Raw genomic sequence first — 26114 nt, 5'->3', positions numbered from 1 at the left:
TTGAGACATTGTTGTTTTGTTATAAACTTTTGCCCTGTCTCACCTGGGTTAATGGGTCTACTCCTGTTACTTTTCTCCACATTAAGTTGGGCATTAACGATGATTCCATAGAAGCAAATAATTAATGTGGTTTCCTAAAGCACCCACAAGAACTAGGCCCCACTCTGCTGCTAATCCCCTAATGCTTGGTTCACCAGCCACACTCCAGGGGCCAGGCAGTCTGATGAGGGGAGCGTGATAGATCACTGTTTTAAAAGACTATCACCCAGGTCCCGCAGCCCACATTTGAATGGGATGCATTCCAATTACCAGGCCAAAATGTCCCCATTCCCAAGCATCATGCCCACTCACAACAACTCCTTCTTGCTGTGTAAACCCAACAGCTCCTCTAAAGCTCAAAAGGCCCACAGAGCAATAGGGGTCTCCTTTTAAGTTCTAAAATGTAGCTATCCTTGGTGGCAGGAACCAGGTATCCTTTGCACTTGGGATGGTAAAACCATACAACTGCACAGCACACAGACAAAGAGGCAATATGCTGTGAGGCCTCAGCAAGCTGCCGAGTTAAAATCCTCCATTTTGGATATTCACCAGGGTGACCAGGAGTCCGGAGTGACTGAGGTAGTCCCCTTCCATTTTCAATTTTTTCTGTCAAGTTCCAGCATTTTCCCGTACGGGTCAAGTACAATCAGTGTAAGCCAGCTGTGGCTTGTGCAGGTAAGAGTGATGAGGCGGTGGGGCCTGTGGGGACTGGTGGGGTCGGGTGGAGACAATGATGATGGAAAATAAATAAATAATTAATCTTGCCTCTTTGTCGTAATACGAAATCCTCCCCACCCAGCCTCACCGATCTTACCAGAATGAACCGCGGCTGGTGTAAGTCTGTTTTTAGTGTTCGAAAGCAAATACTAGCTTAGCTAGTCTTCTATTTTTTTGTGTGAATTGTTCCATTTTTTTTCTCTTGGTGTATAAATGTTCGGTCACCATTCCACAGTCCTCCAAAATCGAAAAAGAGATACACCAGGACCGTTGAGACCCCAACCACAAGCTAAGGACAATGGGCACCCCAGCAAAACTGATAGACGCAGGTATGGTCCGAGCAAGAGGGTGGTGCCCGGGAGGGAGGATTCCAAACTTCCACTTCGGCTCCAAACGAACGCAGGCACTTACCTCCAGACCAAGGATAGTCTGCTCACGTTGTTCTAAATCTGCAAGTACTATCCAAGAAAAAGTCTGCCCTAGCAGCCGGCCCCATGGGGGCAGTATAGGGGAGGGGTGAAGAACAGAGCAGATTTGCACCCTCTCCCTGTGGGGAAGGGGAAAACAATGAATGGTACGACTCAAGGAACATACCCAAACCAGCCCAGAAGGAAGATACTAGTTCCAATGCGTGGTTGTGAACGGCAAAAGTAGGTATCTGAGGTCATGAGGGAGGGTCACGTTATGCACATGTGCCAGTAATAGAGGGCTACACAGGCATTACAAAAATATTCACCGGGTACCTAGCAGACACCAGCAACACCAAGCAGTAACGGCCCGTGGAGGGAGTTCCGTGGGGTGGTGAGGCAGGACGGGAGAGGGGCAAGATGGGGGGTAGTAAACACCGGAATATGGATGAACGGAGGTAAGTGAACAATTAAATAAATAAAACAAATTTCGTTGCGTGCGCTGCATCACATTTTGCGATGCAGCGCGCGCAACAAAAAGTGTGCTGCATTCGTTTTATTTATTTAATTGTTTACTTACCTCTGTTCATCCATATTCCAGTGTTTACTAACCCCCACCCTGCCCCCCCACTGTCCTGCCCCCCCCCCACGGACCTCCCTCCAAGGCCGGCACTGACACCAAGTGATGACACGTCCCCTCCTCCTACACTTCCATGCACCTATAGCGATACTGAGTCTCACTCATAGTACTCCTCCTAGAAATCACAGTCCCAATAACTCCCTGTCCTCATGAGAACTACCTCACAAACATACCTAACATCAGCCTGTCACCCAAACCAGAAATGTCAAGTGCCCAAACGACCACCCAAGAAGTATTAAGGGGGTGGGAGGATCAATGGCTTATAAAAAATAAGATTGGTCCAAAAGATAGCAATAATTCTCACTCTCCAAATCACTCAAAGTTGTTAACAGTGATAGCCCTCTGGAAACTATAAATACCAGAGCATGTTTGACTAACTGAATTAACAAACAACAACGTTCTTTCACAACAGGTAACAACCAAAACAGCAAGTGCACTAACACCATTTTCTTCATCAGCCCTCAAAACCCAGAAGGAAAAACAACACTTTCAAACTTGCTTCAATGGGAGGAGGGAAAACCCAAGGCAAGGGGTTTGCCTAACATCTGCATGGGTGCACCATCCCAACGTAAATCGGACCCTTCCATGACAGCGATGCCTTTGAAGAAAATCTTGCGAACATTTTCCAATTGGGCAGAAGAAACACAGCCTCCTGAGGAGCACAGATGGCTCCAAAGGGACTCACATTTTAAACTACAATATCATAACAAAAGTGATGTATTTTTCTGTGCATCTGTACTCGCTGTCTAAAAATTCTAATTCCACATTTACTTACTATTGAGGAACTGTAGCATCAAAATTAATTAACAAATTGGAAATTACAGTGCATGCGTAAGGACCTCTCGTATATCACCTAGAATTACACTAAACCAATACAAGAATCCTGCATGCACTACGTAGCCCCATCTTGCACAACACTTGGTACCAACACATGACCTCAGTCGGCTCCCAAGCATCAGCCAGGTCATGTTATGTATGTTAGCTGATCCCACATGCAGCACGGTGCAGATAGGCTTTACCTGTCCCAAGAGGTAGCCCCCGAAAAAGTAAAGTGCCTTAGTCACCTTTATTTATGTAGGACATGGTCTAAGATCCAGCTGAACAAACTATAACCACATAGGGTATTTGTGAACCTGTCCTGATACAAACACCAACCCAACAGCGTTATAACACTTCACTGAACCCAATGATAGCTAAACCGAGCTGGACAGGATGAGTAGAAATAGCACCATAGGAGAAGAAAATGTTTGGCCTTGAGACTTCCCAGAGAAAAGATTCTTGGAGGTAGCAAATCCCCCAACTCAGTGCACAAACACGTCCGCTCTAGCATTGGCACTTGGAGTATCTGGGGCGGTCTTCTTTAACAACAAGTAGTCTCCCAACATGAAATTCCTGCGTAGGGCCATCCAGCTCAGGGATAAAAAGGGTAATGGAGTGCATGGAGGAGGGTCGAATGAAAGTATGGCTAACCCATGTCAAGAGATCTAGGACATTGAGTGGGGTGGATACACTTAGCTAGAAGGGAAAGGTATACCCCTGAATGTACAGAACCTTACACAGCTAGGGGCAAGGGGGGATTGATCCCCTTCTTCACTCTGCAGTCAAAAGCTACGGCTCGCTGGTTCCAGATTACCTAGTGGAAATGCTCAAGATGATGAACAGCACTGAGCTTGGCCTCAATTCGATCAAGGAATAAATTCAAGCCAGCCCCCAGGGAACAAATGGACAATGGAACATTGACACTTACAATCCAAGCACTGCATAATCTACAGAGAACCAAGGGTGGTTCTCGAATAGGTTCTTCTGGTTCCGATGATAGATATATGGTCTGTGTAGATTACTGTTGCCAGTTATTATTGTGGTTCTATTGCTTTGTGGAGTTATACAGTTGGGGATAACCTACTGTTAAAACGCAGTCCTCAAACTAGGTAAAATGCAAGTAATTAGGATGGTAGTCATAGTAAAAAATGAGCATAGAGAACAAGAGGAGCCAAATAAAACAATGGTACAAAAGCATGAGCTTGATAATGTAGTTGAAGAACCAACTAGAGGCGGCAATGTTAATATGGATATCGATGCATTTGTTGACAAATATGAACAATCATCTTTATTAAAAGAATCACCCGTTCTTACCACCACATCTACGTTGGCATGCAAGTACATGGTCAGGCAGGCACTGCGACCTAGGCCTGGGATTACTGATTGATGGGTCACATGTGGGAGAGTGCATAGCTGGTAGGCAAACATTCAGGCAGGAAATACTTGATCAATTCTTCAGATAGGCACAGCAACATTGACAAAGGTCAGGGGAGACTGCCCTAATAATGCACACATGCCTGGTGGGGGTACGCGCTCCTAAAAGCAACATAAAGTCAGATACCACATGAGTTCGGAACACATAGCCGATCATTGCATAGCACACACAGTGATCTCACATTCCCCATGCCGGACATCTGGACACATTCACCACTGGCCACACTGTGTCCACGCAGGTGAAGACCCACCTGTAGTAACCACTGACCAATAATTTATTACCCTAGAAGCAGCAAAGGACATTCCTCGCCATATGTGATATGCCAGAATCCTTTTATTGCTGTTGTAATATTGTTTATTAAGAAACCTCAAACTCAATGAGAAACAAGTCAGTTCGTAGACCCTGTGCCTGGAACTGTTCTCCTGGCTGAACTGTTTCAGTAAACAAACTGTTCCTGTTTTTCCAAACGTTTCTTGTCATCTTATTTTTAGTGAAAATCGAACCCAAGCAACAAGGTGATATAAAAGAAAGAAGTTAGGATTCTAGTCATTTACAGAGCAAACTAACAATCCATGAAAAGAATATTTGTGAAACTGGCTAAAGGTTTTACTTACATTCAACATTCAGAGAGATGTTGTTTGAAATATTCACAGCTGGAAAATATGCTTCACAATACAGACTTTTGTTGTTATGCTCCTTCGAAGCAGTGAAGATGAAAGTAGATTTATATGTTTGTTTGCCATCCGTATCATCGTTATTTGATTCATTCAATTTAAACTGCCCACCTGGCCCCCAGGTAATCTTTGGGGCCATGTCTGAGCATCTCCCAGGCCCTGTACACTGCACAGTTATCCGTTCACCTGCCATCACTTGTTGTGGGAGAGAGATTTCAGGCTTTTCTTGACGATCTAAGAGACAGAAATCAAAATGTATGACATATTTTATTTTTTATACAAAAGACACTGTCTAAGTGACACAGTGGTGCTGTAACAATTTTCTAAGTGAAGCTGATCCTGTCATAATGTTTGTTGCAAATCTAAGCATTACACAAAGAGCAAGTGGAGCAAAGGAGCTACACCGATTCAGCAGGAGTGGGGTGAGGATGTGGTGTATAGCGGGTGGTGCATTTTGAGCACACTGCCACAAACATATTATTGAAGCTAAGTGTTGTAGAACACTGGCAATTACAAACAGCATATTTTCCATTGAAAAGGCCATCACTGAATTTATATTTGTACAGACATGCAGTTTTACTGATAAAACAATACAGTGGACAGAGGATAATATGTGGAAATTGGAGGCCTCATTTATGAAGCCCTGTAGGCAATTTCGCCCCCCAGAAACTCCCTTTTTTGACGCTCTGGTGGCGTAATGTGCTCTTCATGCGTGAATGGGGCATTCCGTGGGTGTTGCTCTAGGTGCTCCCAGGCAACACCGATGGAACCTGACACATTCCCACATTTACGATGCATGTAAGTTCTCCTGAGGCGGAAGCCGGGAGTTGTGATTTGTGTAAATTTTAAAACTTTAAGAGTCACTTATTCTTGTGGTACTATTTGTGTAAATTTTAAAACTTTGAGAGTCACTTATTCTTGTGGTACTATTCTCCCCACCCTCCCTCCTGGCACTTTGACTCTGGGCATTAGTCTCTCCTGGTCAGGCTGTGCAGCGGAGTTCAGCCCTGCCGCCATTCCAGCATTCTTTGAGGCCACGCCCCTTCGTGAGGCCACACCCCTTATTTAGGCCACGCCCACCACCGAGCATACATAAGGCACTGAATACAAGCGCCGGTTGATGCATGTAAGTTCTCCTGAGGCGGAAGCCGGGAGTTGTGATTTGTGTAAATTTTAAAACTTTGAGAGTCACTTATTCTTGTGGTACTATTCACCCCACGCCCCCTACTGGCACTTTGACTCTGGGCATTAGTCTCACCTGGTCAGCCTGTGCGAGGAGTTGAGCGCTGCCGCCATTCGGCGTTCTTTGAGGCCACGCCCCCTTCATGAGGCCACACCCCCCTACATTTGTCATCCGCAACTATAAATCATGTGTTTATCTCGGAAGCGCAGCGGACAAGCGCAGCGGATGCGTCGCTGGCGCACCTAAGGTGCGCCAGAGGTAAGCCCGTCTGCGCCAGACCGAGCCAGGAGCCAGGCACTAGTGAGCAGTCGAGGCTTTCTTACTCCAGAGAATCCCTATACCATCTCAATCAGCCTCTCTCACACCTATGTTCTCAATCACTTAGAGCCGAGGCTCATCTCACTAACCGTCCCATTGTCCATTCAAACTTTCCCCCCCTACAAACAAGCACAACCCCCAGACAATCATAAAAATGGCTCTGATAAACTGCAGGTCTCTGCCCAAATACGCCCACGAAATTCACTTACTCATTGAAGAGCACCATCTAGAGATCCTGTTTCTAACAGAAACATGGCTTGCACCAGACTCTGATGCTGACATCGTGCAGGCACTGCCCCAAGGCTTCCTTATACAACATCTGAATCGCCCGAAGGGTAGGGGAGGAGGAATAGCCGTCATCTTTAAAGAATCCTTCTCATGTAGATTTCTTGACAGCCCTATGACGGACTGTGAAAACACGCACTTCACTATCCAAATTTCCCCCTGTAACTCCCTTTCAGGAGTTCTCATCTATTGGCCACCAGGAGCCATGGGGCAGTTCCATAATTCACTATTGGAATGCTCCCTAGCCTTGGCTAGCACCCGGCCCAACTTCTTAATTTTAGGAGACCTCAATGTACATTTTGATAATAGTAAAGATGACACGGCCACTGACCTGATCCCAGACCTTGCAGATCATCAACTGCACTTACAAAATAATCTTCCCACGCACAATCTTGGACACTTGCTCGACCCTATATTTTGTAATTTTCCCGACCTCATGGTGGGAGCACCGATCCCAGTGCCCTGGACCGACCACCTGTTTATCCCTTTCAGCTGGCAGATCCATACCACCTCTCCTCCCATACAAACACGGGGTAGACTCTCCCGCTCGTGGGCCAAACTCTACCTCGATAGATGGAAACATGCATTAGAGCATACCAGGCCACAGTTTGAAAGTAACCCCCACTCTGCGGATGCGCAGCTCACGTCCTGGATTGAAAACTCCCTTGACACCGTTCTTCCTAAAAAACTGTATCTAAAACCTAGGAAAAAAGCCACCTCCCCATGGTTTACACAAGAGGTGCGCCTTCTCAAGAAAAATTGCAAGAGAGCGGAAAGAGTATGAAGGAAAGACTTTGATCCCGTCTGCAAAAGCGACTACAAACGGGCCATCCTCATCTACAAAAAAGCACTCAAAAATGCTCAAACAGCCTTCTTTAATGAAAAAATTAGTAAGTCCAGAGAAACGTTCCAAATTGTGAAAAAACTTTTAAAAACCCCAGAACCTTCCTGCTCCTATAATCTCTCGGATAACCATTGTAATGAGTTAGCTACGTTTTTTGATCAAAAAATACAAAACATCCTCCAACATCTCCCCCCTCTTCCTCCTGCGGACCCCCCACATATCCACACATGGCAGGCCCATAACCCGAACATAGAACTTGATATGTTCTCTCCCATCTGTGAGGAAACCCTCAGCCCCATCCTTCAAGCCCTCAAAAGTGGGTCACCGCATGATCCAGCACCAGTCAGACACCTTAAACAAGTCGCTCCTACAATTCTTGCACCAATGGTGAATCTGATAAACTCCTCCATAGAAAGCGGATCGGTTCCGTCTAGCTGGAAGAAGGCAGTAGTCAAAGCCTTAATCAAAAAGCCCAACCTCGACCCCAGTAATCTGGCCAATTTCAGGCCAATTTCCATCCTCCCTTGTGTTAGCAAGATGGCTGAAAAGTTCATCAACAACCAATTATCTAACTACCTAGAAAACAACGAATTGTTAAAGTCATCACAGACAGGATTCCGCCCTGGCCAAGGTACGGAAACAGCGATGGTAGCGGTTGTCGAAGAGGCCAGGAAGATCATTGACGCAGGAGGATCAGTGGCAGTGATCCTTCTGGACCTCAGCGCGGCATTCAACACCGTTAACCACAGCATCTTGGCTCAGCGGCTCAGAGATCTGGGTATCTCAGGGCCATCCCTGTCGTGGCTAAAATCCTACCTCCACAACCGAACTTTCCAGGTGGCGGAGGGTGACTACACTTCCAGGGAGACCCCTATACGTTGTGGAGTGCCTCAGGGCTCATCTTTGAGCCCGACGCTCTTCAACGTGTATATGTCGCCCCCGGAAAGGATTGTCATCCCATATGGTATTAAACTCCTGACCTGCGCGGATGACACCCAGTTGGTTGTCTCCCTAAGCCGGCTGGATAATCCCACCATCGATCTGTACTCCTGCCTGGGGGACATAGTCAGCTGGATGAACTCATCCCACTTAAAACTCAACGGCGACAAAACAGAGATAATGGTGATGGGCAATCAGTCCCATTTCCGCCCAGAGTCTCTGTGGCCCCCATGCATGGGCCCGCCCCCAAACCCCAAAACCGAAATCAAAAGCTTGGGGATTTGGCTCGATCACAACCTTACCCTAAACACCCAGGCAAGAAAAACGGCAGGAACCTGCCTTGGTCTACTTCGCACCACCCGCAAGATCCTCCCCCTGCTCCCTTTTCAGTCAAGAAAGCTTCTCTTACAGGGTCTTATCCTGTCCAGATTGGACTACGGAAATGCCCTATATCTTGGCGCACCAAAGAAAGTCACAGCCAGGCTACAGGTTGTGCAAAACGCTGCTGCTAGGATTCTTACGGACACCAAGATCCGCTGTTCAGCTAAACCAGCGATTAGACCATTACATTGGTTGCCCGTGGTGCAAAGGGTGCATTTCAAGGCCCTGTGCCTCACCCACAAAATCCTTCATGGGAAAGCCCCGTCAATCCTTAAGGACCTGGTTGTCCCGCATACCACGTCCAGAATTCTCCGTTCCTCGAACGCTCATCTAACTCAAATACCCAGGATCAAGAAAGCTCGCTCTGGAGGCCGGCGCTTCTCCTTTCAAGCGTCCAAATTGTGGAACGCCCTCCCGCTTGACCTTCGTGCCCAACACAATCTGCTGCCTTTCCGAAGGCTTCTAAAGACCTGGCTGTTCCCGTAACCATCTGCTCCGCACTCGCCTAATCCATCTGATGCATCTATTAGCGCTGGGACGCTCACGGGCAGCCATGCACTCTAGAAATCTAATTACAATTACAATTACAATTACGAAGCATTGTAAACCTGGGAAAGTGTCAGAACCTAACGTAAATCCTGGGTTGGCGTTAGGGAGATGCAACAAAGAGAAACAACTCTCGTTGTGCTTTTATTTTTCCATGTGTGCTGCATTCAGCAGCACACATAGAAAAAGGAAAGTGCCTGAATGTATTGATTTTGTGCAGGAAGCGTCCCTTCCTGCACAAAATCAATCAGCCTCGCAAAATCAGGCACCTTTGCACCAGGTTTTGAGTAGTGTTCTTGTTATAAAGAGTTTGTTTCTTCCCCTGGCCCTTATCATCATGGTTTGAAAAATTTGGAAACATTTGAATTGTGGTTCCTTTTGGGATCTATCTGAGACCTGTTTATCTTTCGTTTTTTCCTTTTCTTCTTCTTTCTCCTTTTTTACATTTCTCAAGTACACAATGGGTGTTGTGTCTATTTTTCTCCTTTTTTTCGTTTTGGGCTCTTCTTTGGTATCTGTCTGTGCACGTAGGGAAGTGCTCTTTGGGACTGAGTACTGTGATTTGAATTATTGGGGATTATGTAACACTGGGAGAGTTTTTATATACATTTATATTTTGTTGGTATTAAATCGAAAATGTGATTACATGGACGTTGTACTTACAGCCCTGAAGAAGCCCTCTGTTTTGGGGCAAAACGCATCGGCTGTATTCTAGTCTCACCAGCTGTTTCAGAAGTCATAAAAGGATCATTGGTTGAATCCATTGAAGAGCCGGGAATAATTCATAAATTGTGCATTTATGCTTTGATAACATTTGTGTTGCCTCTCTGTGCTTTTGGTATCATGGTGCAAAGGTGCCTGCGTTGGTGCATGGCAGTCCATAGTACGCCTGCACAGGGGATAAGGACAGGAATGCACCATATCATAAAGATAAAGCGCATTCCTGCCCTTTCATTTTACTATAGGGCAGAGCAGCAGTGAGGCCTGCAGTGCTGACCTACTGCAAAAGACCAGAAATAGGTCCATGGGTTTCTTTTGCGGATCACCAATTAAACTTCTTTGAATTCATTGGATCCTAGGACAGTCGATGTTTCTATCAGACTTCAGAATTACAAAAAGGGTTGTATTTCTGCTTTCCAAACTGCTGATATATTTTGACACATTTGTACACCAATCTCAACATCAAACAAATAAACAGCAATTTGTCAAAAGACATAGCCTGACATTTGACCTCTGTGACACGAAAACAAGAATATAAAAGAATCTTTATTGCTCATTCACCTTCAGAACTCTAGCTTGGTTATTTGGGGGGGGGGGTGATGCACACCCCCACACCCCTACTTCAATGCCCATGAGGAAGCAGCACTACTAGAACAGATAGAACAATGCCAAAATGCCAGATTTATTTATACAGGACCGTTTTCGTTGTGATGGTTGCATTGTAGGTTTTTTGCTGTGTAAACAGACAATTCAAAACCAGGAAGTTATGTGTTTCTGTTAGATTTGGGGGTCTCTAGTTGGCACAGGTAGGTACTTGTGACAAATAGGGACCCTCTCCTCTAGTCACGATAAGGAGATTACACTCCTAAAATAACCCCTGCTCACCCCCCTTGGTAGCTTGGCACGAGCAGAAGGGCTTTACTACAGAGGCGTTGTAAGTTAAGCTTTTGTGACGACATGCAGTAACCTAGTGACAACACTACAAATGGACACCACACAGATCGAAGTAGAAAATCTTTATTTGGATAAAAAAAATATATCCTTAAAAGCATTTCACAGTAAAACCACAAGTCAGCACATTGTTGTAAGAAATTTCGAAACATATTTTGCAACAGTTAATCAATAAAAGTCGTCCGAGTAGTGTTACTCAGTTTCTGTTGCACGTTGAAAATTAAACCTTTGTATTCTAGACGACCATAACACTTAGCTTTAAAACAAAGGGGTTTGATGTGCTAACGGTTGACGACTGACAGGTCATAAAAACCAAACAATTCACAAAATTGATACTAGTTGTGCAAAAACGCAGTCCAATAAAATAGGTCGCTAAACTGTGACGACCAATATGGTAAAAATGCAACTAGTTATAAACAGTTTTTTTTAAACTTAAGGTTAAAATAAGGCTTAGGTTTAGACAGCTAGACAGGGGAGAGCGGGGGTTACTGGTCTCCTGCCTTTAGCGTGAGGATGCGGTGAGCGTGTCGAATGTAGATTGTGAAGGCAATGTTTAGAGCTGTATTTTCAGGGCTCAAGGATGTAATTATTGCTTGTCTGCATGTCCGAACACCCAGCCTTCACCATTCTGCTTTGAGGTTGCGTCGACGTTGGGGCGTGAGGGCGGGACATAAGCAAACCACGTGCTCCAGTGTTTCGGCTGTCATGCCGCAACCTCTACATGTTAAATCTTCCGTGGTACGCCGCCATAGGGGCAGATCTTTTAGAAATCGCCATACCCCCATTCTGATGGCCAGAAAGCTGCGTTTTAAATGCAGTGAATAAGTACAGGAGAGGTAGGTGGCTGGGGATAACCGCCCATAGGAGTTCATGACTGACCATGCATGACTGCGTTTGCAGAAGTGCACTTTATCAATAATGAGAGAACTCATTCTGGCGTTTTTTTTTAATGCAGGTTTTGAATGCAGTCATGCTTGGATTGAGGGCTCATAGGGCGCCCGCCGACATTTCACCGATAGAATCTGTGAAAAGGCGGCCGTACGAGCCTCCTGGGTTTTTCTGGCTGATCTCTGACCAAACTAAAGCCTCTAAAGTGCCTATGTCTGCTTTTCTGAGTTTGTGACAGAAATTTAAAAACGTGCCGGTGTTAGAGGCCTCGTAATTTAATAGGCCCAGTTCTAGCCTGATCTGGGCAGCGGAGGCAGATTTGGGCAGATGGAGGACTTTTTATAGATTTTGGTCACGTGCTGGTTTAAGATTATGTTTAGTTTACCCCTAAATATCTCTATGCCATACGCTAGGGTAGGCCCAATCTTTGCTCTCAGGATTTCCAGTAGGAATGATAGTGTTGGGCCAGACAGCTCTTTTGCGAGCTTAGATAAGGTAACCTGTAAGATCGTAGTTTTTACTGCGATCTCTTCGCGCTCTTTGGAGAAATTACCCCTTGAGTCAAAGTGGACCCCTAGGTATTTGTATGTGCGTCCTGTTGTTAGGCTTTTATTGTTAAATGACCACCCACTACCACCGTTGCGTTTCCTTCCAAATGCCACTACTTGGGTTTTCTTTAAATTTACCTCAATTTGGTTCTTAATTGTATAGCTGTATAGCTTATCCAAAAGCCTTTGGAGCCCGACCCGTGTAAGGCTGAAAAGGACCAGATCGTCGGCATAAAGAAGATTGCTTATTGCTAATCCTCCGACCTTAGGGGGGGTGACTGTTTATTTCGTCAAGTGCGACCGACAAGTCTGCTATGAACAGGTTAAAAAGAAGGGGGGCCAGCACGCATCCCTGTTTGACGCCTCTGGTTGTCATGATTTTCCGCGACAGATGCGTGCCAGACCCCAACTTCACCTGAACCCATGTGTGTAAGTACATTTGGATTATCGCCTCCAGAAGTTTTTCAGGGATCCCCCATTTTTTTAGTTTTTCCCATAGTGCTGCCCTTGGGACCCGATCAAATGCAGCTTTAAAGTTAACAAAACAACAGTACACTGTCCTAGAAGATGAAAGCGATTTGTCAATAATTATAGACAATGTAAACAAGTTAGTCATGGTCCCAGAGTTGGCAATAAAGCCGGTTTGGTTCATTGGAATCAGTTCGCGCAGCTCGGCCCATGCCCTCAGCTCCTTCAGTAGAAGTCCTGCATAATGCTTGGCTTCGATGTCTAGGAGGGCAATTAATCTGTAGTTGCTTGGGGTGGCACGGGAGCCTGATTTGTGGATTGGGTGGATTATTGCGCCACGCCTGGAATCCGAAACGGTAGAAGTTCTTAGTGCAAAGTTGAAAAGGTTGGTTATGTGCCCCGACCAAAGGGCCCCATCAGATCTTGCTTTTGACACATCCTTGGTAACCATTTCTTGAGTGATCTGGATATATTTGTTACTAGAGTCCACAACATTTATGTTCTTGCACACGCTGTTATTTGGGGAGGCTTCTGCCTCTATGCGGGCGTGCCTTCCTGTTGGCGCTGTGCTCTCCGGGGACCTGAAGTGGTCGGTCAGAAAAGTAACCCAGTCTGATTCTTGTATGTTTGCCGACCCATGATTTGGTGGCCCTGAATTGAAGCGATTGATTAGGGCCCAGAATTTTCTTGTATTGCGGTTTTTGCTTTCCCATAATAATTTGGCCCAGAATTGATTTTGATGTGATCTTTTGTCTTTTTGTGCAGCCATCCTGAATGATTTTTGCGCTAATTTGTACACATGCCTGAGCTCGTTGTTTCCTGGGGATTTTGTAAGCGCCTGCAAGGCGTTGTTCCTGGTTTTCTTCAATGCCCTTGAATGAGTTGAAAGAGAAAACTGCCGGATGGAGGTGGCATTGTGCTGGTGCTGTTTAGCCTGAAAAAGTGTGACCAGTTGTGAGCAGAGCATTGTCCATGCAACGATCGGGGAGGCCATCTGGTCTATTCCGCCTTTGATGAGAGCCAGGCTTGCCTTCATAATGTTGGGGCTTATTTCTTCACTCCTTCTTAAGCGCTTCAGGTTCTCAGTGCGGATTCCTGTACATGTGATTAGGGCTGATATATAGTACTCTGGTTTTATGTTAAGAGTGATAAACTGTGGCCGATGATCGCTTTCCAGTCGTGGTTGGATGCTAAAACTGGCCAGATGATGGAGCAAGGCTGAATTGCAAATAGTTTAGTCCAGATAAGATTGCTTATGCCCATTTGTCCAGGTCCATTTTGGGAGGGTGTCTTCCGATGATCAATCGTTCATTACCAAGTATCCGGCGCTGTGAAACTGGAGCACGGAGAGTTCTCCCAAGGCACAGTGGGCTTGGTTTGGGGGTTTAGTTTGTGCTGGCACCTCCGGTTGTGTACATGGGGGAAGCCCATCATATTCAGCAGGGTTGCCCTGGAAAAGGTTGGTGTTCAGGTCCCCTGAAACAATGCAGTCCGAATCGGGGAGGTCCCCGGCAAGGTCGCTCATAATTGCTGCTAGACGTGCCAGATGACCCTTTTTTGTGCGTGTGCTTGGATTAATGTAAACGTTGAGGAATAGTAGCGAGTGTTGCTTGGACCATGAGTTGATTTTAATGCCAAGTAACCAATCTTCCTCAAAGTTTAGTGGCTCAATCGGACCTTTTAAGTTGTTTGTGACGTAAATTGAAAGACCCCCTTTTGGTTGGCCGTAACGGCAGTCTCTGATTCCTGGTTTCCATAGTTCAATAAAACCAGTGACTGGACAGCTTTGAGTGGCCCACGTTTCTTGCAGGCCTATTAGTGCGTGCTCGTATATGAAGGAGTGTGTCTCTAGGTTGGTTAGCTTCTGCTGGAGGCCGCTGATGTTCCATGAACACAATGTAAGAGTGGGGTCTGCCTGAATGCTTATGGCGGTTGCGGGTCGGGATATTAGGGAGCTAGCTTTTACCACTGCTTTTTGGTTTTGGTCCGCTGGGAGAACTTCCTGTGGTCAGTCTGTTTTTCCGCTGGACAGGGCAGCCGGGAGCCATCCCCATCCTAGAGTTTAGTCGGGGCCAAGTTCCCCGGTTGGGAAGATTAACTGTGGTTCTGTGGTTCCTAATGCATTTTTTTAATTGAGTAGGGCCTGACTTTGGGTCCGGCTGGGGGGCTTTCAGCTTTTGTTCCGGTGCCTGGCTGATCCAGTAACACTGTGGGGTAGCCTGGGGTGGAATAGGGGTAGATTCTGATGCCCCAGTCCCAGAAGGTAACCTTATGGTCCAAAAACACTCCTGCCCAGGAGGGCGATCTGAGTGACACCAGGGATACCCGGGATGGTTGTGTGCCTCTTGGGGGATGGAAGTCAATCAAGTTTATGTCCTCCGATGATAGTGCTGCAAAACCCGGAATGCCGTTCACTAGTTTTAGTATATTTGACCTGTTGAGGGTGTCGTGCCTCCCCTTTGATTTATATTCGGGCGCTAATAGAATAGAGGTGTATTTTGAGTCGCTTTTGATCCCATTTGGGCATGGGCTTAGATTTGAATGGGTGGCTTTATCGACTGAGAGGGCTGTATCTAGACCTCGTTGGGATGGGGGGTGATGACACGGCCCTAGCCTCAAGTACTGACTATTTGATAAAGGATTTGGCTTGTGATTAAGAAATGTTTTTGAAGGGATTATTTCAAAGTGGAATTTTTCCGGGGGGTTGCAGAACTGGAAGAGGTTGTGATGCCATGTCTATTGAGCTCAGAATGGTGGGTTCGTTGAGAGAGGGCCTTGGTTTTTCAGTGGCAGGCTGTAATTCTGGTCCCGCTATTTGGGCGGATGCCACAGTTTGTACAGATGCCATGATTGAATCATAACCGCAATTAGAGGGATTTTGACAAAAACTTGAGTGTGAGACCCCTTTTGGGTGACTGTGGCTAACGTTTTTAGGGGTTGGAAGTGGCGATGAGACATCTGTGACATCCCTTTTTGGGTGCCGTTAGAAAGACAGGAAATAATTTCGGGGGGACGGATGTTTGGATTACTTTTAGTTTATTTCTTTGTTTTCCCTGGCGTTTGCGCTCTCTCTTGGTACGGTGTGGAAAAGTAAATTTTGCCATGTTCTGTGTCCCTACGCGTCATCCATCATATGTTATCTATGCATGATTAATATGCATATGTATTCCCCATGTTCGATTAAAGACGCAATTACAGTTGTGTCCACCTCTAGTATGCCAGTTTCCAGTTCTCGTGAATACTACGAATATCAGGCCTATGTAAAGCTACGTTGCCACGTTTCTCAGTGTGCACGTTATTCCATTGTAAAGTCCCCGTTTCTAGGCCTCAAAAGGGCCCGGACACCAGATTCGGCTCCTGTCTCCTGAAGCCTCGCTGAGGAGCGATACAGCCCCCACCTGTATCCTCGACCCTTCACTTACTTCCTGCCTCACAGTGCCCGGCTCAGCCTGGCTCTGCCTCTGAGTCTGCCAAGAGTATGTTATGATTCCAGTTATCAGTTCAGTCCTCCTTCTCTGCATTCCTAAGCTACTGAACTGCATCAATAGTTTCCGTCATTGTCTAGCCTTTACGTCTCCATGTTAGAGAAATACTGCATTTAATGGTCATTTAATATTCTTCATCACGCACTACATGTAGAATAATGCATGCTCCAGTCTTAGAGTCTGTTCGCCTTTACCCCGATAACTTTTGGATTCTATCAACATGTTCTCTAAACATCAGATACTAGATACTGTTTAGGTACATGTCGCCCTGACTCTCCAGACTTCAGTCTCTGCTCCTAGCACAGAGTTCGAAGCCCCCAGCTTCTCCTAGTAACACGTCATTGCCAGCTTGCGCGCACCATTAGGTCAGAGGTCCCGGCTCCTTAGGTAGCCCCCTCCATGTTTCCGCCCCATTCATGACATATTCTGTTACGTTTGCATCACATGTCTATGTATACGCCTCTGTTACACCTACTTTCACCCTTATCTTTCGCGACTGCTATTGACCACACCCACTGCTCCGCCTATCGTATGTATTGTAATGCAACTGTTTTAGTATATATGATCGTGTATTGTTATTAAATGTGAGTACGCCGATTCCGATTCTGCCCCCGGCAGCGCTGCCATCCTGTTCCCGTGCAGGTCGTCCTGTTCCTGTCCTTATGCTGTATTAAACCTGCAAAACTCCTACTACCTCGAATCTTGACTCTTATTTATTGAGCTATCTGTTATTCATTTATACATTCAAAAATAGAGGTATTATTTATTTATATACCACATAATGGCGCCCGAACAGGGACTTGCCCTTTCCCCACGCGTCGGTGAAGCCACGCCGGCCCCCTGACCCTCTGCAGTCGTGACGGAACTCTTCTGCGCACCGGCAGATATTTCTGCTTCAAGTATCCCTCAGGCCCACGGAGGAGACGGAGGAGGCGGTCCAGCATCCAGACGAGACGGTGGAGGAACGCGGCGAGTCCCGACCAGAGCCCAAGCCGAGAGTCCAAGGTCCGAGGTATCCGGAGGCCCACCCGTAACAGAAGTCCGAAGTTCGTCCGTCCGGCGTCGAAGCAGTCCCGTCCAGTCTGAGGCCTTCCGTTCTTACTGCCCGGTGAGTACCATTACTGGGGTAGTATCTAGACAGGGTCAATCTAATTGACTCTGGTCCGTGGGTTGGTGGTACACAGACCCACAAACGAAGTGTCCACTTCGGTGGATGCGGGTCCTGACGTGTCTCTGTATGAGACCGGTAAGTTTCGTACTGTTTCAGCAGTGCATCTAGTTTCTGTTCTGGTCAGTTCTGTTCTCGAGAAAATTCATGTATTCTGTTTTCCGTATTCCAGGTAGTATTCTGTTCGAACTGTTATTCATAATGTTCTTCATGTATTTTAAATGTCGTGGTATGAGTGCGAAGTGATTCTCGTGTTTATTGTGTATTGTATTGTGTCCAGATTATAGTTCAGTCATGCCGCTATTTTCAAAACTGCGTCAGTTAAAAACCAGAAAAGGTCTGCTAGAAGCAGCAGTTCCTGTCCCGCCTAGGGACAGTCCAGGTCATTTCATGTATCAGAAGCATGGCATAAGCGCCATATTGTATCTAGATTTATGGGTAGAATATACCAAACAGTTAGAGGAAAAGTATAGATGGCCTGTATCAGGCACATGGGATGCCGAGTGCATCATGCGAGTAGAAGAAGCATTATGGAAAAAGAAAGCCAGACAGTCACAGAAAGATGCCATTGAGTTATGGCGCAAAGAATCTCATAAAAGAACCGAAAAAGAAATCAGAAAGTCAGAATTAAGTAGAGAATCCTTAGAACGAGCCCAAGAAAGGGAATTAATCGAGATTGGTGAACGAGTCAAAACCGAACAGACAGACAGACAGAGGCATGCCCTCATCAAGGGTATGTATCCTCTTCTTGCCGAGGGCTTGCCAAAAGCGACCCCGGAGGCATCCAGTAATTTCCCGCCACCACTAGTTCCGACTAAGCTACGTCACAAACCGACCGCAGCTGATATTTTCATTTCGTCCTATTTGGACGACACAGTCCCAGAATATGCAAATCCTGTTCCTGCTCCGCCAGTCCCTGTAAATCAGGCACTTCCCGCTCCTCCAGACACCGGAGTACCTGTTACGGTACCCCCGGTCCAGCCCGCCATACAAGTCCAGCCTGCATTTCCATTTCCCACTCTGCCAGGACGAAGAGCATCAGTAGACGACTCTAGCTTAGGGGCCGCAGGGGGAGGTCCTCCTCAAACCCCGCCGCCACACAAGCGTTTAACGTTAGCCGAATTACATGCACAAGCGTCACAGCGTACGCCCAGGTATCAGTCTGTTGCAGAAATAAGAAAAGCCCTTACCGAATGTGGCTATGATCCAGTCCCAGGCGAGGATAGTATGGTTTTATATTCATTACGCGTGAGAAAGGTGACCGAGTATCTAGTCACCCTACCAGATATGAAAGAAGATCTAGACAGAATATATCGTTTCATCCGTACAGGGAATGATCCAGAAAGTATTAGTGACGTCATGTGCCAAAGAAAAGTTGAAGTCCAGCTCATGATATTAAAGTTTCTGATTAATTGTCTAATAAGGGAACAAGATTATCCGACCAAAGATCGAGCCGAAATGAAAGTCCTGACAAGGTGGAGTGATAATATAGCCGAGGGTAAGCATAAGACCATCAGTAGTATAGAGAGTATGTACAAGAAGATTCGTAAAGAAATAATAAGGGTACACGAACAACGTAAAGAAGCACAAGTAAGCGAGAAAGAAAATGACTCTTCTACAGAAGAGGTAGAGGACGAGAATCCCGACAGAATAGCGTATGTAGGAAAATCTAGATTTCCAGATCGCCATTTGCGCCTAGAACACAAGTCAATTTTTCATCATCCAGCACCAGAACAAGGTTCTCTGGAACAAGTATTTCAAGCTACCGATCACATTCTGAAATCACGAATCGGTTATAGCGAGTTAAGTACCATGCATGAACAAGAACTAGTCCGATCAGCAGTCCGATGGACTACTGATTCTACCACTTTTCCAGACGAAATAGTGGCACAAATGTTTCTGAAATTGCCCCCAGCCGAGCAACGACTGGCGGGTATGTATATGATCCAGCACCTCATTACATTGTATGAGGGTCAACATTCTGATCCAGGTCCGTTACACGATGTCCTGAACGAGTTACTCCAGTATAAATGGAAAGGTTTAGGTACCGATTTGATTAGTGTCATTCTAGAACAGCGCCACAAATACAGAACGTTTCTGAACCCTCATTTTGTTCATGTCTCACCCCCAGAAAGTAAACCCTTTTACATAGACAGACAGAATCCGTTACGAGAAGTGCATCCAGTTAAGACAGAGGGTGGTGAAATGCAACGAGTGTTTGTTTACACCCCGATCACAAAGATGGAACTCTTAGAGATGAAAAAGTTAATTCCCTGTCATGATAAAGATCCAGCAGGGTTCCACCGAGAATTAAAAGACATGCTCCGTATGGGAGAATACACGTATCCAGATATTATTAAAATGTTAAAAGTCCTGTTGCCCGCAGGGGTATATGAGAAACTCAAAGAAAAAGAATGGGAGGTGGGAGAGAAAAAGATCGATTGGACAGTTCTAGAAGCTGAAGACAAGGCACGAGTACCAGGTACCGGTCTTGGAGATAAATGTAAAGAATTACCAGAATTATTAATACAAGTTTTGCCTAGGTTATTGACAACTAGAAAAGAAGACTGGGATGCAATCTCAGCCTGTAAACAAAAACAAGACGAAGATATTAGTGATTACTATTCCAGATTTGAGAAATGTTTTACCATAAACAGTGGCCTCAAGACGAGTAGCGAGTCATACCCTCATCTTTTTGTTACTAAATTAGTCGAGAATTCAAGTCCACAAATTAAGAATAGAGTTTTGAAAGTCGAAAGTACCTGGCAAGCTAATACCCCGTCCCAGATGTTACAGATGCTTCAATATCACCAGAATAGAATCAGAGAAGAGCAAGAACATGAGAGAAAACGTATGAAAGACATGAAAATGAAAGTACTAGTTGCACAATCCGTTCCTCAAGATAGTCAGAAGAGGGGTCCAAATCAAGCCAGTCATCCTGCAGCTCCCGTTAAAGGGAACTGCAATTATTGTAAACAGCCAGGTCATTTTATAAACGAGTGTGCAGTTCTGAAACACAACATAGCTACCGGTAAGACTAAAGAAAGACCACGTCCGCCGAGACAAGAACAAGTTACACAGACTCCTCAGTCACAGAATGCACCACAGACAGTTACAGCTCCGCAGCCTATTGCTGCAACACAGCATGTTACACAGCAGATGTACCAGTATGCACAGTCTGAGTATCCAGAGTATCAGCCATATTCATGAAACAGCCTAGAGAGGGAGGTAGGCTTGCCTCTCATCGAGATACCTGTAGATCAAGAAGGTCCCTATGTTCATAGTCAAGTATTAGGGAAAGACAGAAAGTTTTTGATTGATACAGGGGCAAGTAGGACCACTATAAGTCACGCCGAAGTTCCAGGGGCTCCGCTCTCAGGCTCTAGAAATGTTTCCCTTGGATTTTCAGGAAAACCTATTGTAAATGAAATATCAAAGCCAGTTACTCTAGAAGTAGGTCCATTGTCCCGCACTACTGATCTGTTACTTACTAAGTCATGTCCAGAAAATCTGTTAGGCATTAAAACACTGAAAGAATTAGGTGCAGTTATATGCTGTTCTCCAGAGGGAATACGATTGTTCCTACGTGACTTCAAGGGTCACTATGTATTACGAGATTTTGATCCCAGATTGTCCAACGTTCCACAGCATCTATGGGCGCAAGGTCCAACTGATGTTGGTTATATGCAAATCACACCCCATCGTGTGACTCTCAAGCCAGGTGTAGTGTTACCACGAATCAGACAGTACAGATTGCCACCTGAGGCTGTAGCAGCCTTATCCAAAATTATTGACGAGCTCATCGCTCAAGGAGTAGTTGTAGAAACTGACTCCAATGTATGCAATTCTCCGATCATTCCTGTTATGAAACGTACTGATCCAAATACACCTCCAGTATATCGTTTAGTGATTGATCTCCGAGAACTTAATAAATGTATTATTCCCCAGTATCCAGTTGTCCCAGATATCTCTTCCCTGTTGACAGCCATTGATTCCGAAGCTTCATTTTTTACTGTCATAGACCTCAAGAACGCATTTTTTAGTGTCCCCATTCATCCAGACAGCCAGTTCCTTTTCGGATTTTGTTTAAATGGAAGGAGCTATATGTTCACACGCGCTCCTCAAGGTTTCACAGAAAGTCCTAGTATTTACAGTCAAGCACTCAAGAGACAACTAGACAACATTCACATGCCAACTGACACTGCCCTGCTCCAGTATGTCGATGATCTCCTGATCACAGCCCGTTCTGAATGTGCTTGCGAGCGAGCATCACTTACAGTCTTGTATTTCCTAGCCGAGATGGGACACAAGGTGTCCCCTTCGAAGCTTCAATTCTGTGTCCAGCAAGTGGTCTACTTAGGACACTTACTGTCCAAGAGGGGTAGGCAGTTGACACCAGACCGTATCCAGTTAATAGCGAGTCTTCCCCAGCCCAAGACCCAGAAGGAGGTACGTGCTTTTATTGGCCTTACTTCTTATTGCAGACAATGGATTCCTCAGTATGCATTTCTAGCCAAGCCACTGATACAGTTAACGACACAGGAGGCAGCCGTATCGACTGTCCTCCCTTGGACATCTGAACATACACTTAGTTTCAATGAGTTAAAGAAAGCCCTATGTCAAGCTCCAGTTCTAGCAACACCGAACTACAGTAAGCCTTTTACACTTTTCGTCACAGAACGCGAAGGTACAGCATTATCTGTCCTCACACAAGATCAAGCAGGACAGTACAAGCCCTGTGCTTATTTTTCGAGCACATTAGATCCTGTAGCCCAGGCTCTGCCTGCGTGCCTCAAGTCAGTTGCAGCCACAGCACTAGCTATCAGACAAAGTGATTCCATAGTATTAGGACATTCCTTGACAGTACAAGTCCCACACTCCGTGGAAGTTCTTTTAAACCGAACACAAACTCAGCACTTGACAATTGCACGTTTAACAGGTTATGAATTGACACTGTTCCAGCCACACATAGAAATCAGACGCTGCAACGTTTTAAATCCTGCTACATTGTTACCATCAGTTACTTCGAATTCTGCCACACACGACTGTGTGGAAGTAGTTAACATTATGACCAAGCCAAGACAAGATCTGACAGATATTCCATTACCAGATCCCGACCTGACACTTTATGTGGATGGTTCATGTATGAGAACAAGTACAGGAGAACTAGTAGCCGCGTATGCAGTGACTACTGACACTGAAGTTATTGAAACACACCGTATTGACACCCTGTCTGCTCAAGCAGCAGAGCTAGTTGCTCTGACACAAGCCTGCATACACGCCAAGAACCTGAAAGTAAATGTTTACACAGATTCACGCTACGCATTTGGAGTTGTACACGACTTCGGAGTGCTCTGGCAAGAGAGAGGTTTCATGACTTCTCATGGAACCAAGATTCAGCATGGTCTCCTCATTCAGGCTCTGTTAGATGCAATACATTTACCGACATCCATTGCTATCATGAAGTGCAAAGCACATACGAAAGTTACTGACACTATTTCCCAGGGTAATGATCTAGCAGATCGCACAGCCAAGCTTACAGCTCAGACTCCAGACATTCCAGTTAATAAGACACCGACACCTACTCCAGATCCGACTACATGTATGACAGTTAAAGACCCTACTCAAGATGTCATAGATATCCAGTTACATGCTACTCCCGATGAAATCAAGAAATGGTTCGAACAAGGAGGGGTACAGACAGATCAAGGATGGTTAACGAAGGGTAGAGCCACATGGTTTCTCCCCGACTCTATGGTTCAAGTCATTATTAATACCGCACATAGTCCAGCACATTTAGGAGAAAAAGCTATGTTAGACAGTATCCAGAACATTTGGTTCAACAAGCATTTACGAGCTGCAGCCAAGCAGAAGGTCCGTACCTGTATGATATGTTGTCAGTTTAATCCAGGTAAAAGTGTCCCGGTGGAACAAGGTGGATTCCAGCCCCCTGACCACCCTTTTGAAGTCCTCCAGATGGATTACATTCAGATGGAGCGATGTCGAGGTTTCAAGTATGTCCTTGTAGTTGTATGCGCTTTGTCCAGGTGGACGGAGGCATATCCAGTTCCAGACTACACAGCCACGACTACTGCCAAGCAGTTGGTTCGTGAGTTCTTCCCCCGTTACGGACTCCCTAGAGTCGTATATTCTGACAACGGCCAGCCATTCTCATCTGAACTCATGAAGCATGTGTCCCTTTTGTTAGGGTACCAGTGGAAGTTCCATTGTGTACGCCATCCTGAAGCAGCCGGTCTCGTAGAGAGACATAATCAGACCCTGAAAATCCGAATTGCAAAGGTTTGTCAAGAGAAAGGTGTGGACTGGCTCGTAGCTCTGCCAGTCGCTCTGTTCTATATGCGCATGGTCGCACATTCCAGATCAGGCCTGTCCCGGTATGAGGTCGTTTTCGGCCGCCCCCCTAACATGTGGGGTACTCCTAGACCCCGAAGTATTACCGATGTTTCAAGTAATATGCTGACAGATTACCTAGCTTCCTTGATGTCTGCCCTCAACTCTTGTCGTTCACAGGTTGCCGCCGCATTTCCAGACAATACCGAGGTGGCACCGCATGAAATCGTTCCCGGATCCATGGTCCTAGTGCGAAATTTCGATCGCTCAAGTCCACTGGAGCCTCGCTGGAAGGAGCCCCGACAGGTCCTCCTGGCCACCCGTACAGCCGTGAAGTTGGAGGGACGCAAAGGCTGGGTGCATCTTTCGCATATTAAAAAATTTTATGGATTGAAGCCAGTCTTAAAGAACATTTCCCAGGATTCTAAAGACTGCCAAAGTACTATTCTTAAGGACTGTCCCGCAAAAGACAATGATACTGCACCCTCCCTGTTAGAGACAACTCCGCAACAGGAGTATAAGCTTAAATTAAGGTCTAGTAAAATAAGTCAGCCAGTTTGATTGTCTAAGTCCTCCCCTAGGTGAAACGGTTAGACCGGTTTCTGACATGTATAAAATAGACCCCCATAGTGAGAGAGTTAGTCAAAACTCAATCCGATGTATCATTTTTTTATGTTTCATATTATTTCTCAGTATTATGATTTCCTGCACCAGTTATGCGTTTTATCTGTATTTTCCAGTTCCTCATGTAAAAAAGTCCTCTAATGCTACAGTAGAGCACACGTTTAGTGATCTGCCTCCTCATGAACTCTCTTACCGCCTCGCTATGCGTAACAATTCCTTTATCCGCATGTTACATTATTCACACCAGACCAGCAATGCCACAAATTGTTGGGTGTGTGGTCGACTCCCCCCTTTCCAGACACCGAAGGGAGTTCTGCCACTCTTTCCTTATCCATTTTCACATAATGGTTCGTGTGGAGCATGGTCCACGTTAACGTCATCTTCAACAGATATGTCTTTTCTTAACAGTACATGTTTTCCAGACAAGCAAGGTCTTCCCCACAGAACAGGGTTAGATCTAGAAAACGAAGTTTACAATTTAGGTAATTATTCTTCGAATTTCATGGTCCTGAATGTTCAGTCTGATTCCACTCCAGATTTACCTGCTATTTCAGTACTACCAGTCAAAGGCGAATTATGTGTCCGAAATAATGGTTCCGTACATGTAGGACATAGCGATTGTACTACTATTGTCAAGTACAGTGACAGTGGGAAATCTATTTTCAAAGCTTCACGTCATTCTTATTTTATTTGTGGTCAGACCGCATATGTTCGTCTGCCCCTCGATTGGGAGGGAACCTGTTACATTGCCTTCCTACTGCCACCTGTTTTCCTAGCCCCATCTGATTACCATAGAAACACACATCTAGTACACCTTAGACATAGAAGGGAGTCCCCCATTGTCGACTATACTGAAACTGCTCTAGAACAGTATACAGATTTCAATAGAGGTTTCTTCTTCTTTATAGGACCTATCCAGAATAGTAAGCTAATTCGTAGGTTAACCAGAACCCTTGAAGCAGTAGTCAATGAGACTGCCTCTGCTCTAGGTAACTTAACCGAAGAGCAATCTGCTATGAGATTTGTCGTTTTACAGAATCGTCTCGTCCTTGACGTCATATTGGCCGATAGGGGCGGGGCCTGTAGAGTCATCGGATCTAGTTGCTGCATTTTCATTCCTAATAACGCGCCGTCTGTTTATTCAGCTATAACCAGACTCCATAAAATTGCCCATCTGTTACACCAAGATCCAGGCACCTGGACATGGTCCGGTTGGTTCTGGAATATAATTTCCGCTTGGGGATGGAAAGTCTTGTCCTTTCTAGGTATTACAGTAGCGATCATATTCAGCTGCTGCCTCTGTATACAATGTGGCCCTGCGATTTGCGGCATTTGTGCTACCTCTTGTATTCCTAGTCCCAAGCCCCGTTCTAAAACACGTTCCCAGAAAATTCGAGACGAGCAAATGATACTGTATGAAATGATAGATGGTATCATGAATATTGATGTTTCCTGATGGAAACGTAGTGACAAGGAGGGAATGTGGAAAAGTAAATTTTGCCATGTTCTGTGTCCCTACGCGTCATCCATCATATGTTATCTATGCATGATTAATATGCATATGTATTCCCCATGTTCGATTAAAGACGCAATTACAGTTGTGTCCACCTCTAGTATGCCAGTTTCCAGTTCTCGTGAATACTACGAATATCAGGCCTATGTAAAGCTACGTTGCCACGTTTCT

General features: G+C 45.6%; 1 protein-coding gene across 1 annotated transcript in view; it reads right to left on the bottom strand.

The window, feature by feature from the left end:
- Nucleotides 1-26114, bottom strand: part of LOC144769681 (myeloid cell surface antigen CD33-like) — a 402964-nt gene that overhangs the window by 270797 nt on the left and 106053 nt on the right. The window contains exon 3 of the mRNA XM_078653873.1: nucleotides 4672-4965. Coding sequence (XP_078509999.1) covers nucleotides 4672-4965 — 294 coding nt within the window. The remainder of the gene's footprint in view (nucleotides 1-4671; nucleotides 4966-26114) is intronic.

The sequence above is a fragment of the Lissotriton helveticus genome, chromosome 7, assembly GCF_964261635.1.
Source record: "Lissotriton helveticus chromosome 7, aLisHel1.1, whole genome shotgun sequence".
Taxonomy (NCBI): domain Eukaryota; kingdom Metazoa; phylum Chordata; class Amphibia; order Caudata; family Salamandridae; genus Lissotriton; species Lissotriton helveticus.
This window is presented reverse-complemented; position numbering and strand designations above follow the sequence as displayed.